General features: G+C 58.1%; 1 protein-coding gene across 1 annotated transcript in view; it reads left to right on the top strand.

Moving 5' to 3' along the window:
* wfdc2 (WAP four-disulfide core domain 2) overlaps positions 1-16,951 on the top strand; it is a 269,502-nt gene that overhangs the window by 161,110 nt on the left and 91,441 nt on the right. Inside the window, exon 20 of the mRNA XM_068048456.1 lies at positions 1,028-1,165. Within this exon, the coding sequence (XP_067904557.1) occupies positions 1,028-1,165 (138 nt within the window). The remainder of the gene's footprint in view (positions 1-1,027; positions 1,166-16,951) is intronic.

Raw genomic sequence — 16,951 nt, 5'->3', positions numbered from 1 at the left:
TATTGTGAACAACAGAGAGTAACAGGGATTGGCATTGTGTACAACAGAGAGTAACAGGGATTGATATTGTGAACAACAGAGAGTAACAGGGATTGGTATTGTGAACAACAGAGAGTAACAGGGATTGATATTGTGAACAACAGAGAGTAACAGGGATTGATGTTGTGAACAACAGAGAGTAACAGGGATTGATATTGTGAACAACAGAGAGTAACAGGGATTGGCATTGTGAACAACAGAGAGTAACAGGGATTGGCATTGTGAACAACAGAGAGTAACAGGGATTGATATTGTGAACAACAGAGAGTAACAGGGATTGATATTGTGAACAACAGAGAGTAACAGGGATTGATATTGAGGGACACAGAGAGTAACAGGGATTGGTATTGTGAACAACAGAGAGTAACAGGGATTGGTATTGTGAACAACAGAGAGTAACAGGGATTGATATTGTGAACAACAGAGAGTAACAGGGATTGATATTGAGGGACACAGAGAGTAACAGGGATTGGTATTGTGAACAACAGAGAGTAACAGGGATTGGTATTGTGAACAACAGAGAGTAACAGGGATCTGTATTGAGGGACACAAAGAGTAACAGGGATTTGTATTGAGGGACACAGAGAGTAACAGGGATTGGTATTGAGGGACACAGAGAGTAACAGGGATTGGTATTGTGAACAACAGAGAGTAACAGGGATTGATATTGAGGGACACAGAGAGAAACAGGGATTGGTATTGAGGGACACAGAGAGTAACAGGGATTGGTATTGAGGGACACAGAGAGTAACAGGGATTGGTATTGTGAACAGCAGAGAGTAACAGGGATTGGTATTGAGGGACACAGAGAGTAACAGAGATTGATACTGTGAACAACAGAGAGTAACAGGGATTGGTATTGAGGGACACAAAGAGTAACAGGGACCTGCCCAGGACACGAGGGGCATCAGAGCAGGAAATGTGAGGGTCAGTTTTATATTTCACAATCTGATCCAGCTCTAACTGTGATGTGTTTGGTTTTCCTCAGATAAGCCGGGGAAGTGTCCTCAGAAACCTCGTCGAGTTGGACTGTGTGGAGAATATTGTACAGACGACAGTGACTGCAAAGGGAATAAGAAATGCTGCAGTAACGGGTGTGGCCATACATGTATCTGTGTTCAGAAAGGTACAACACAAAATCCAGACACAGAGAATATCAGCACATTGATATAACTTACACTGAGGGAAACACAGATCGTCAGCGAGATACAGTGATAGTAAAAGTGACTGCAAAGGAGATACAGTGAGAGTACTAATGACAGGCAGTGAGATACAGTGAGAGTAACACTGACTGGCAGGAAGGTAGATTTGTTCGGCGGAGAGTTTCATCTGTTGACTTTTTTTTATTAAAATAAAACCACCCAGTTTGTATAGATGTAACTGTGACTGGCAGTGAGCTACAGTGCATTTAACAGTGACTTCAATGAGATACAGTGAAAGTAACACAGACAGGCAGTGAGGTACAATGAGAGTAATAGTGACTGGCAAGAGATACAGTGAGAGTAACACTGACTCGCAATGAGATACAGTGAGAGTAACAGTGACTGAGAGTTAGACACGTACTGAAAATGATTGCCATAATTTGGCCAGAAAATAAGAGAGAAATGCAATAATTTATACAGTGAATAAATTAAACTGAAAATGAAGCAGAGAGCTTAACAGAAATATCAATGCCTCATATGAAGAGTAACAGAGACAGTCAATGATTTATAAAAAGTGTAAAAATAACTGACAATTTATGACAAAGGGAAATCCAATGACTCGCACTGAGAAACATAGTGATTAAAAAGAACAGGAAACGAGTTAATCAGAAGCAGGAGGACACAGAAAATGAAAAGAATTGAGAGTGCTTGGGTAAAAACTGAATACAATTGAAAACAAAACGCATTCACACACATCGTACCCCATCCAACTCCCCACCCACACACTGTACCCCATCCAAATCCCCACCCACACACTGTACCCCATCCAACTCCCCCCCCCACACAAACTGTACCCCATCCAACTCCCCCCCCAAACACTGTACCCCATCCAACTCCTCCCCCCACACACACTGTACCCCATCCAACTCCCCCCACACACACTGTACCCCATCCAACTCCCCCCCCAAACACTGTACCCCATCCAACTCCCCCCCCAAACACTGTACCCCATCCAACTCCCCACCCACACACTGTACCCCATCCAAATCCCCCCCCCACACACACTGTACCCCTTCCAACTCCCCACCCACACACTGTACCCCATCCAACTCCCCACCCACACACACTGTACCCCATCCAACTCCCCCCCCAAACACTGTACCCCATCCAACTCCCCCCCCCACACACACTGTACCCTATCCAACTCCCCCCACACACACTGTACCCCATCCAACTCCCCACCCACACACACTGTACCCCATCCAACTCCCCCCCCAAACACTGTACCCCATCCAACTCCCCCCCCCCACACACTGTACCCTATCCAACTCCCCCCACACACACTGTACCCCATCCAACTCCCCCCCCACACACTGTACCCTATCCAACTCCCCCCACACACACTGTACCCCATCCAACTCCCCCCCCAAACACTGTACCCCATCCAACTCCCCCCCCCACACACTGTACCCTATCCAACTCCCCCCACACACACTGTACCCCATCCAACTCCCCACCCACACACTGTACCCCATCCAAATCCCCACCCACACACTGTACCCCATCCAACTCCCCACCCACACACTGTACCCCATCCAACTCCCCCCCCCACACACACTGTACCCCATCCAACTCCTCCCCCCACACACACTGTACCCCATCCAACTCCCCCCACACACACTGTACCCCATCCAACTCCCCCCCCTACACACACTGTACCCCATCCAACTCCCCCCCCAAACACTGTACCCCATCCAACTCCCCCCCCAAACACTGTACCCCATCCAACTCCCCACCCACACACTGTACCCCATCCAAATCCCCCCCCCACACACACTGTACCCCTTCCAACTCCCCACCCACACACTGTACCCCATCCAACTCCCCACCCACACACTGTACCCCATCCAACTCCCCACCCACACACACTGTACCCCATCCAACTCCCCCCCCAAACACTGTACCCCATCCAACTCCCCCCCCCACACACTGTACCCTATCCAACTCCCCCCACACACACTGTACCCCATCCAACTCCCCACCCACACACTGTACCCCATCCAACTCCCCCCCTACACACACTGTACCCCATCCAACTCCCCCCCCAAACACTGTACCCCATCCAACTCCCCCCCCCAAACACTGTACCCCATCCAACTCCCCACCCACACACTGTACCCCATCCAAATCCCCCCCCACACACACTGTACCCCTTCCAACTCCCCACCCACACACTGTACCCCATCCAACTCCCCCCCCACACACACTGTACCCCATCCAACGCCCCACCCACACACTGTACCCCATCCAACTCCCCCCCCAAACACTGTACCCCATCCAACTCCCCACCCACACACTGTACCCCATCCAAATCCCCCCCCCCACACACACTGTACCCCATCCAACTCCCCACCCACACACTGTACCCCATCCAACTCCCCCCCCACACACACTCTACCCCATCCAACTCCCCCCCCAAACACTGTACCCCATCCAACTCCCCACCCACACACTGTACCCCATCCAACTCCCCACCCACACACTGTACCCCATCCAACTCCCCCCCCCAAACACTGTACCCCATCCAACTCCCCACCCACACACTGTACCCCATCCAACTCCCCACCCACACACTGTACCCCATCCAAATCCCCCCCCACACACACTGTACCCCATCCAACTCCCCCCCACACACACTGTACCCCATCCAAATCCCCCCCCCCACACACACTGTACCCCATCCAACTCCCCCCCCAAACACTGTACCCCATCCAACTCCTCCCCCCACACACACTGTACCCCATCCAACTCCCCCCCCACACACACTGTACCCCATCTAACTCCCCACCCACACACACTGTACCCCATCCAACTCCCCCCCCCAAACACTGTACCCCATCCAACTCCCCCCCCCCACACACACTGTACCCTATCCAACTCCCCCCACACACACTGTACCCCATCCAACTCCCCACCCACACACTGTACCCCATCCAACTCCCCCCCCCTACACACACTGTACCCCATCCAACTCCCCCCCCAAACACTGTACCCCATCCAACTCCCCACCCACACACTGTACCCCATCCAAATCCCCCCCCCCCACACAAACTGTACCCCATCCAACTCCCCACCCACACACTGTACCCCATCCAACTCCCCCCCCAAACACTGTACCCCATCCGACTCCCCCCCCAAACACTGTACCCCATGCAACTCCCCACCCACACACTGTACCCCATCCAAATCTCCCCCCCCCCACACACACTGTACCCCATCCAACTCCCCACCCACCCATTGTACCCCATCCAAATCCCCCCCCCCACACACACTGTACCCCTTCCAACTCCCCACCCACACACTGTACCCCATCCAACTCCCCCCCACACACACTGTACCCCATCCAACTCCCCACCCACACACTGTACCCCATCCAACTCCCCCCCCAAACACTGTACCCCATCCAACTCCCCACCCACACACTGTACCCCATCCAACTCCCCCCCCAAACACTGTACCCCATCCAAATCCCCACCCACACACTATACCCCATCCAACTCCCCACCCACACACTGTACCCCATCCAACTCCCCCCCCCAAACACTGTACCCCATCCAACTCCCCACCCACACACTGTACCCCATCCAACTCCCCACCCACACACTGTACCCCATCCAAATCCCCCCCCACACACACTGTACCCCATCCAACTCCCCCCCACACACACTGTACCCCATCCAAATCCCCCCCCACACACACTGTACCCCATCCAACTCCCCCCCCAAACACTGTACCCCATCCAACTCCTCCCCCCACACACACTGTACCCCATCCAACTCCCCCCCCCACACACTGTACCCCATCCAACTCCCCACCCACACACACTGTACCCCATCCAACTCCCCCCCCAAACACTGTACCCCATCCAACTCCCCCCCCCACACACACTGTACCCTATCCAACTCCCCCCACACACACTGTACCCCATCCAACTCCCCACCCACACACTGTACCCCATCCAACTCCCCCCCCTACACACACTGTACCCCATCCAACTCCCCCCCCAAACACTGTACCCCATCCAACTCCCCCCCCAAACACTGTACCCCATCCAACTCCCCACCCACACACTGTACCCCATCCAACTCCCCCCCCAAACACTGTACCCCATCCGACTCCCCCCCCAAACACTGTACCCCATCCAACTCCCCACCCACACACTGTACCCCATCCAAATCCCCCCCCCCACACACACTGTACCCCATCCAACTCCCCACCCACCCACTGTACCCCATCCAAATCCCCCCCCCCACACACACTGTACCCCTTCCAACTCCCCACCCACACACTGTACCCCATCCAACTCCCCCCCCACACACACTGTACCCCATCCAACTCCCCACCCACACACTGTACCCCATCCAAGTCCCCCCCCAAACACTGTACCCCATCCAACTCCCCACCCACACACTGTACCCCATCCAAATCCCCCCCCCACAAACACTGTACCCCATCCAACTCCCCACCCACACACTGTACCCCATCCAACTCCCCCCCCACACACACTGTACCCCATCCAACTCCCCCCCCAAACACTGTACCCCATCCAACTCCCCACCCACACACTGTACCCCATCCAACTCCCCACCCACACACTGTACCCCATCCAACTCCCCCCCCAAACACTGTACCCCATCCGACTCCCCCCCCAAACACTGTACCCCATGCAACTCCCCACCCACACACTGTACCCCATCCAAATCTCCCCCCCCCACACACACTGTACCCCATCCAACTCCCCACCCACCCACTGTACCCCATCCAAATCCCCACCCCCACACACACTGTACCCTTCCAACTCCCCACCCACACACTGTACCCCATCCAACTCCCCCCCACACACACTGTACCCCATCCAACTCCCCACCCACACACTGTACCCCATCCAACTCCCCCCCCAAACACTGTACCCCATCCAACTCCCCACCCACACACTGTACGCCATCCAAATCCCCCCCCCACACACACTGTACCCCATCCAACTCCCCACCCACACACTGTACCCCATCCAACTCCCCCCCCACACACACTGTACCCCATCCAACTCCCCCCCAAACACTGTACCCCATCCAACTCCCCACCCACACACTATACCCCATCCAACTCCCCACCCACACACTGTATCCCATCCAACTCCCCCCCCCAAACACTGTACCCCATCCAACTCCCCACCCACACACTGTACCCCATCCAACTCCCCACCCACACACTGTACCCCATCCAAATCCCCCCCCACACACACTGTACCCCATCCAACTCCCCCCCACACACACTGTACCCCATCCAAATCCCCCCCCCCACACACACTGTACCCCATCCAACTCCCCCCCCAAACACTGTACCCCATCCAACTCCTCCCCCCACACACACTGTACCCCATCCAACTCCCCCCCCCACACTCACTGTACCCCATCCAACTCCCCACCCACACACACTGTACCCCATCCAACTCCCCCCCCAAACACTGTACCCCATCCAACTCCCCCCCCCACACACACTGTACCCTATCCAACTCCCCCCACACACACTGTACCCCATCCAACTCCCCACCCACACACTGCGCCCCATCCAACTCCCCCCCACTACACACACTGTACCCCATCCAACTCCCCCCCCAAACACTGTACCCCATCCAACTCCCCCCCCCAAACACACTGTACCCCATCCAACTCCCCCCCACACACACTGTACCCCATCCAACTCCCCACCCACACACTGTACCCCATCCAACTCCCCCCCCAAACACTGTACCCCATCCAACTCCCCACCCACACACTGTACCCCATCCAAATCCCCCCCCACACACACTGTACCCCATCCAACTCCCCACCCACACACTGTACCCCATCCAACTCCCCCCCCACACACACTGTACCCCATCCAACTCCCCCCCCAAACACTGTACCCCATCCAACTCCCCACCCACACACTATACCCCATCCAACTCCCCACCCACACACTGTACCCCATCCAACTCCCCCCCCCAAACACTGTACCCCATCCAACTCCCCACCCACACACTGTACCCCATCCAACTCCCCACCCACACACTGTACCCCATCCAAATCCCCCCCCACACACACTGTACCCCATCCAACTCCCCCCCACACACACTGTACCCCATCCAAATCCCCCCCCCCACACACACTGTACCCCATCCAACTCCCCCCCCAAACACTGTACCCCATCCAACTCCTCCCCCCACACACACTGTACCCCATCCAACTCCCCCCCCCACACACACTGTACCCCATCCAACTCCCCACCCACACACACTGTACCCCATCCAACTCCCCCCCCAAACACTGTACCCCATCCAACTCCCCCCCCCACACACACTGTACCCTATCCAACTCCCCCCACACACACTGTACCCCATCCAACTCCCCACCCACACACTGTACCCCATCCAACTCCCCCCCCTACACACACTGTACCCCATCCAACTCCCCCCCCAAACACTGTACCCCATCCAACTCCCCCCCCAAACACTGTACCCCATCCAACTCCCCACCCACACACTGTACCCCATCCAAATCCCCCCCCCACACACACTGTACCCCATCCAACTCCCCACCCACACACTGTACCCCATCCAACTCCCCCCCCAAACACTGTACCCCATCCGACTCCCCCCCCAAACACTGTACCCCATCCAACTCCCCACCCACACACTGTACCCCATCCAAATCCCCCCCCCCACACACACTGTACCCCATCCAACTCCCCACCCACCCACTGTACCCCATCCAAATCCCCCCCCCACACACACTGTACCCCTTCCAACTCCCCACCCACACACTGTACCCCATCCAACTCCCCCCCCACACACACTGTACCCCATCCAACTCCCCACCCACACACTGTACCCCATCCAACTCCCCCCCCAAACACTGTACCCCATCCAACTCCCCACCCACACACTGTACCCCATCCAAATCCCCCCCCCCACACACACTGTACCCCATCCAACTCCCCACCCACACACTGTACCCCATCCAACTCCCCCCCCACACACACTGTACCCCATCCAACTCCCCCCCCAAACACTGTACCCCATCCAACTCCCCACCCACACACTGTACCCCATCCAACTCCCCACCCACACACTGTACCCCATCCAACTCCCCCCCCAAACACTGTACCCCATCCGACTCCCCCCCCAAACACTGTACCCCATGCAACTCCCCACCCACACACTGTACCCCATCCAAATCTCCCCCCCCCACACACACTGTACCCCATCCAACTCCCCACCCACCCACTGTACCCCATCCAAATCCCCCCCCCCACACACACTGTACCCCTTCCAACTCCCCACCCACACACTGTACCCCATCCAACTCCCCCCCACACACACTGTACCCCATCCAACTCCCCACCCACACACTGTACCCCATCCAACTCCCCCCCCAAACACTGTACCCCATCCAACTCCCCACCCACACACTGTACCCCATCCAAATCCCCCCCCCACACACACTGTACCCCATCCAACTCCCCACCCACACACTGTACCCCATCCAACTCCCCCCCACACACACTGTACCCCATCCAACTCCCCCCCCAAACACTGTACCCCATCCAACTCCCCACCCACACACTATACCCCATCCAACTCCCCACCCACACACTGTACCCCATCCAACTCCCCCCCCCAAACACTGTACCCCATCCAACTCCCCACCCACACACTGTACCCCATCCAACTCCCCACCCACACACTGTACCCCATCCAAATCCCCCCCCACACACACTGTACCCCATCCAACTCCCCCCCACACACACTGTACCCCATCCAAATCCCCCCCCCACACACACTGTACCCCATCCAACTCCCCCCCCAAACACTGTACCCCATCCAACTACTCCCCCCACACACACTGTACCCCATCCAACTCCCCCCCCCACACACACTGTACCCCATCCAACTCCCCACCCACACACACTGTACCCCATCCAACTCCCCCCCCAAACACTGTACCCCATCCAACTCCCCCCCCCCACACACACTGTACCCTATCCAACTCCCCCCACACACACTGTACCCCATCCAACTCCCCACCCACACACTGTACCCCATCCAACTCCCCCCCACTACACACACTGTACCCCATCCAACTCCCCCCCCAAACACTGTACCCCATCCAACTCCCCCCCCCAAACACTGTACCCCATCCAACTCCCCACCCACACACTGTACCCCATCCAAATCCCCCCCCCACACACACTGTACCCCATCCAACTCCCCACCCACACACTGTACCCCATCCAACTCCCCCCCCAAACACTGTACCCCATCCGACTCCCCCCCCAAACACTGTACCCCATCCAACTCCCCACCCACACACTGTACCCCATCCAAATCCCCCCCCCCCCACACACACTGTACCCCATCCAACTCCCCACCCACCCACTGTACCCCATCCAAATCCCCCCCCCCACACACACTGTACCCCTTCCAACTCCCCACCCACACACTGTACCCCATCCAACTCCCCCCCCACACACACTGTACCCCATCCAACTCCCCACCCACACACTGTACCCCATCCAACTCCCCCCCAAACACTGTACCCCATCCAACTCCCCACCCACACACTGTACCCCATCCAAATCCCCCCCCCCACACACACTGTACCCCATCCAACTCCCCACCCACACACTGTACCCCATCCAACTCCCCCCCCACACACACTGTACCCCATCCAACTCCCCCCCCAAACACTGTACCCCATCCAACTCCCCACCCACACACTGTACCCCATCCAACTCCCCACCCACACACTGTACCCCATCCAACTCCCCCCCCAAACACTGTACCCCATCCAACTCCCCACCCACACACTGTACCCCATCCAACTCCCCACCCACACACTGTACCCCATCCAAATCCCCCCCCACACACACTGTACCCCATCCAACTCCCCCCCACACACACTGTACCCCATCCAAATCCCCCCCCCACACACACTGTACCCCATCCAACTCCCCCCCCAAACACTGTACCCCATCCAACTCCTCCCCCCACACACACTGTACCCCATCCAACTCCCCCCCCACACACACTGTACCCCATCCAACTCCCCACCCACACACACTGTACCCCATCCAACTCCCCCCCCAAACACTGTACCCCATCCAACTCCACCCCCCACACACACTGTACCCTATCCAACTCCCCCCACACACACTGTACCCCATCCAACTCCCCACCCACACACTGTACCCCATCCAACTCCCCCCCCCTACACACACTGTACCCCATCCAACTCCACCCCCAAACACTGTACCCCATCCAACTCCCCCCCCAAACACTGTACCCCATCCAACTCCCCACCCACACACTGTACCCCATCCAAATCCCCCCCCCACACACACTGTACCCCATCCAACTCCCCACCCACACACTGTACCCCATCCAACTCCCCCCCCAAACACTGTACCCCATCCGACTCCCCCCCCAAACACTGTACCCCATCCAACTCCCCACCCACACACTGTACCCCATCCAAATCCCCCCCCCCACACACACTGTACCCCATCCAACTCCCCACCCACCCACTGTACCCCATCCAAATCCCCACCCACACACTGTACCCCATCCAACTCCCCACCCACACACTGTACCCCATCCAACTCCCCCCCCCACACACACTGTACCCCATCCAAATCCCCCCCCCACACACACTGTACCCCATCCAACTCCCCCCCCCAAACACTGTACCCCATCCAACTCCTCCCCCCACACACACTGTACCCCATCCAACTCCCCCCACACACACTGTACCCTATCCAACTCCCCCCCACACACACTGTACCCCATCCAACTCCCCACCCACACACACTGTACCCCATCCAACTCCCCCCCCAAACACTGTACCCCATCCAACTCCCCCCCCCACACACACTGTACCCTATCCAAATCCCCCCACACACACTGTACCCCATCCAACTCCCCACCCACACACTGTACCCCATCCAACTCCCCCCCCCTACACACACTGTACCCCATCCAACTCCCCCCCCAAACACTGTACCCCATCCAACTCCCCCCCCCAAACACTGTACCCCATCCAACTCCCCACCCACACACTGTACCCCATCCAAATCCACCCCCCACACACACTGTACCCCTTCCAACTCCCCACCCACACACTGTACCCCATCCAACTCCCCACCCACACACTGTACCCCATCCAACTCCCCCCCCAAACACTGTACCCCATCCAACTCCCCACCCACACACTGTACCCCATCCAAATCCCCCCCCCACACACACTGTACCCCATCCAACTACCCACCCACACACTGTACCCCATCCAACTCCCCCCCCACACACACACTGTACCCCATCCAACTCCCCCCCCAAACACTGTACCCCATCCAACTCCCCACCCACACACTGTACCCCATCCAACTCCCCACCCACACACTGTACCCCATCCAACTCCCCCCCCCCAAACACTTTACCCCATCCAACACCCCACCCACACACTGTACCCCATCCAAATCCCCCCCCACACACACTGTACCCCATCCAACTCCCCCCCCAAACACTGTGCCCCATCCAACTCCCCCCCCAAACACTGTACCCCATCCAACTCCCCACCCACACACTGTACCCCATCCAAATCCCCCCCCACACACACTGTACCCGATCCAACTCCCCCCCACACACACTGTACCCCATCCAAATCCCCCCCCCACACACACACTGTACCCCATCCAACTCCCCCCCCAAACACTGTACCCCATCCAACTCCTCCCCACCCACACACTGTACCCCATCCAAATCCCCACCCACACACTGTACCCCATCCAACTCCCCACCCACACACTGTACCCCATCCAACTCCCCCCCCCACACACACTGTACCCCATCCAACTCCTCCCCCCACACACACTGTACCCCATCCAACTCCCCCCACACACACTGTACCCCATCCAACTCCCCCCCCCTACACACACTGTACCCCATCCAACTCCCCCCCCAAACACTGTACCCCATCCAACTCCCCCCCCCAAACACTGTACCCCATCCAACTCCCCACCCACACACTGTACCCCATCCAAATCCCCCCCCCACACACACTGTACCCCTTCCAACTCCCCACCCACACACTGTACCCCATCCAACTCCCCACCCACACACTGTACCCCATCCAACTCCCCACCCACACACACTGTACCCCATCCAACTCCCCCCCCAAACACTGTACCCCATCCAACTCCCCCCCCCCACACACTGTACCCTATCCAACTCCCCCACACACACTGTACCCCATCCAACTCCCCACCCACACACTGTACCCCATCCAACTCCCCCCCCTACACACACTGTACCCCATCCAACTCCCCCCCCAAACACTGTACCCCATCCAACTCCCCCCCCAAACACTGTACCCCATCCAACTCCCCACCCACACACTGTACCCCATCCAAATCCCCCCCCCCACACACACACTGTACCCCTTCCAACTCCCCACCCACACACTGTACCCCATCCAACTCCCCCCCACACACACTGTACCCCATCCAACTCCCCACCCACACACTGTACCCCATCCAACTCCCCCCCCAAACACTGTACCCCATCCAACTCCCCACCCACACACTGTACCCCATCCAAATCCCCCCCCCACACACACTGTACCCCATCCAACTCCCCACCCACACACTGTACCCCATCCAACTCCCCCCCCACACACACTGTACCCCATCCAACTCCCCCCCCAAACACTGTACCCCATCCAACTCCCCACCCACACACTGTACCCCATCCAACTCCCCACCCACACACTGTACCCCATCCAACTCCCCCCCCCAAACACTGTACCACATCCAACTCCCCACCCACACACTGTACCCCATCCAACTCCCCACCCACACACTGTACCCCATCCAAATCCCCCCCCACACACACTGTACCCCATCGAACTCCCCCCCACACACACTGTACCCCATCCAAATCCCCCCCCCCACACACACTGTACCCCATCCAACTCCCCCCCCAAACACTGTACCCCATCCAACTCCTCCCCCCACACACACTGTACCCCATCCAACTCACCCCACACAACTGTACCCCATCCAACTCCCCCCCCCACACACACTGTACCCCATCCAACTCCCCACCCACACACACTGTACCCCATCCAACTCCCCCCCCAAACACTGTACCCCATCCAACTCCCCCCCCCACACACACTGTACCCTATCCAACTCCCCCCACACACACTGTACCCCATCCAACTCCCCACCCACACACTGTACCCCATCCAACTCCCCCCCCTACACACACTGTACCCCATCCAACTCCCCCCCCAAACACTGTACCCCATCCAACTCCCCCCCCAAACACTGTACCCCATCCAACTCCCCACCCACACACTGTACCCCATCCAAATCCCCCCCCCACACACACTGTACCCCATCCAACTCCCCACCCACACACTGTACCCCATCCAACTCCCCCCCCAAACACTGTACCCCATCCGACTCCCCCCCCAAACACTGTACCCCATCCAACTCCCCACCCACACACTGTACCCCATCCAAATCCCCCCCCACACACACTGTACCCCATCCAACTCCCCACCCACACACTGTACCCCATCCAACTCCCCCCCCCACACACACTGTACCCCATCCAAATCCCCCCCCACACACACTGTACCCCATCCAACTCCCCCCCAAACACTGTACCCCATCCAACTCCACCCCCCACACACACTGTACCCCATCCAACTCCCCCCACACACACTGTACCCTATCCAACTCCCCCCCACACACACTGTACCCCATCCAACTCCCCACCCACACACACTGTACCCCATCCAACTCCCCCCCCAAACACTGTACCCCATCCAACTCCCCCCCCCCACACACACTGTACCCTATCCAACTCCCCCCACACACACTGTACCCCATCCAACTCCCCACCCACACACTGTACCCCATCCAACTCCCCCCCCTACACACACTGTACCCCATCCAACTCCCCCCCCAAACACTGTACCCCATCCAACTCCCCCCCCCAAACACTGTACCCCTTCCAACCCCCACCCACACACTGTACCCCATCCAAATCCCCCCCCCCACACACACTGTACCCCTTCCAACTCCCCACCCACACACTGTACCCCAACCAACTCCCCACCCACACACTGTACCCCATCCAACTCCCCCCCCAAACACTGTACCCCATCCAACTCCCCACCCACACACTGTACCCCATCCAAATCCCCCCCCCCCACACACACTGTCCCCCATCCAACTCCCCACCCACACACTGTACCCCATCCAACTCCCCCCCCACACACACTGTACCCCATCCAACTCCCCCCCAAACACTGTACCCCATCCAACTCCCCACCCACACACTGTACCCCATCCAACTCCCCACCCACACACTGTACCCCATCCAACTCCCCCCCCAAACACTGTACCCCATCCAACACCCCACCCACACACTGTACCCCATCCAAATCCCCCCCCACACACACTGTACCCCATCCAACTCCCCCCCCCAAACACTGTGCCCCATCCAACTCCCCCCCCAAACACTGTACCCCATCCAACTCCCCACCCACACACTGTACCCCATCCAAATCCCCCCCCCACACACACTGTACCCCATCCAACTCCCCCCCACACACACTGTACCCCATCCAAATCCCCCCCCCACACACACTGTACCCCATCCAACTCCCCCCCCAAACACTGTACCCCATCCAACTCCTCCCCCCACACACACTGTACCCCATCCAACTCCCCCCACACACACTGTACCCCATCCAACTCCCCCCCCCACACACACTGTACCCCATCCAACTCCCCACCCACACACACTGTACCCCATCCAACTCCCCCCCCAAACACTGTACCCCATCCAACTCCCCCCCACACACACACTGTACCCTATCCAACTCCCCCCACACACACTGTACCCCATCCAACTCGCCCCCCCACACACACTGTACCCAATCCAACTCCCCACCCACACACTGTACCCCATCCAACTCCCCCCCCTACACACACTGTACCCTATCCAACTCCCCCCCCAAACACTGTACCCCATCCAACTCCCCCCCCCAAACACTGTACCCCATCCAACTCCCCACCCACACACTGTACCCCATCCAAATCCCCCCCCACACACACTGTACCCCATCCAACTCCCCACCCACACACTGTACCCCATCCAACTCCCCCCCCAAACACTGTACCCCATCCAACTCCCCCCCCAAACACTGTACCCCATCCAACTCCCCACCCACACACTGTACCCCATCCAAATCCCCCCCCCCACACACACTGTACCCCATCCAACTCCCCACCCACCCACTGTACCCCATCCAACTCCCCCCCCAAACACTGTACCCCATCCAACTCCCCACCCACAGACTGTACCCCATCCAAATCCCCCCCCCCACACACACTGTCCCCCATCCAACCCCCTCCCACACACTGTACCCCTTCCAACTCCCCCCCACACACTGTACCCCATCCAACCCACCCCACACACACTGTACCCCATCCAACCCCCTCCCACACACTGTACCCCTTCCAACTCCCCCCCATACACTGTACCCCATCAAACCCACCCCACACACACTGTACCCCATCCAACCCCCTCCCACACACTGTACCCCATCCAACCCCCTCCCACACACTGTACCCCATCCAACCCCCTCCCACACAATGTACCCCTTCCAACTCCCCCCCACACACTGTACCCCATCAAACTCTCTCCCACACACTGTACCCCATCCAACTCTCTCCCACACACTGTACCCCATCCAACTACCCCCCCCACACACCATACCCCATCCAACTCTCTCCCACCCACTGTACCCCATCCAACTCCCCCCCACACACTTTACCCCATCCATCTCTCTCCCACACACTGCACCCCATCCAACTCTCTCCCATACACTGTACCCCATCCAACTCCCCCCCCACACACTGTACCCCATCCAACTCTCTCCCACACACTGTAACCCATCCAACTCTCTCCCACACACTGTACCCCATACAACACCCCCCCACACACACTGTATCCCATCCAACTCTCTCCCCCACACACTGTACCCCATCCAACACCCCCCCCCCACACACTGTATCCCATCCAACTCCCTCCCCCACACACTGTACCCCATCCAACAACCCCCCCACACACTGTACCCCATCCAACTCACCCCCACCCACACTGTACCCCTTCCAAAACCACCCCCCCACACACTGTACCCCCCCTCCTTCCCCCCACACACTCTACCCCATCCAACTCCCCCCTCCACACACTGTACCCCATCCAACACCCCCCCCACACACGCTACCCCAGCCAACTCCACCCCCCACACACTGTACCCCATCCAACTCCCTCCCACACACTGTCCCCCATCCAACACCCTCCCACACACTGTACCCCTTCCAACTCCCCCCCATACACTGTACCCCATCCAACTCCCTCCCACACACTGTCCCCCATCCAACCCCCTCCCACACACTGTACCCCATCCAACTCCCCCCCACACACTGTAACCCATCCAACCCACCCCACACACACTGTACCCCATCCAACCCCCTCCCACACACTGTACCCATCCAACTCCCCCCACACACTGTACCCCATCCAACCCCCTCCCACACACTGTACCCCTTCCAACTCCCCCCCATACACTGTACCCCATCAAACCCACACCACA

Source organism: Heterodontus francisci, chromosome 16 (assembly GCF_036365525.1).
Source record: "Heterodontus francisci isolate sHetFra1 chromosome 16, sHetFra1.hap1, whole genome shotgun sequence".
NCBI lineage: Eukaryota > Metazoa > Chordata > Chondrichthyes > Heterodontiformes > Heterodontidae > Heterodontus > Heterodontus francisci.
This window is presented reverse-complemented; position numbering and strand designations above follow the sequence as displayed.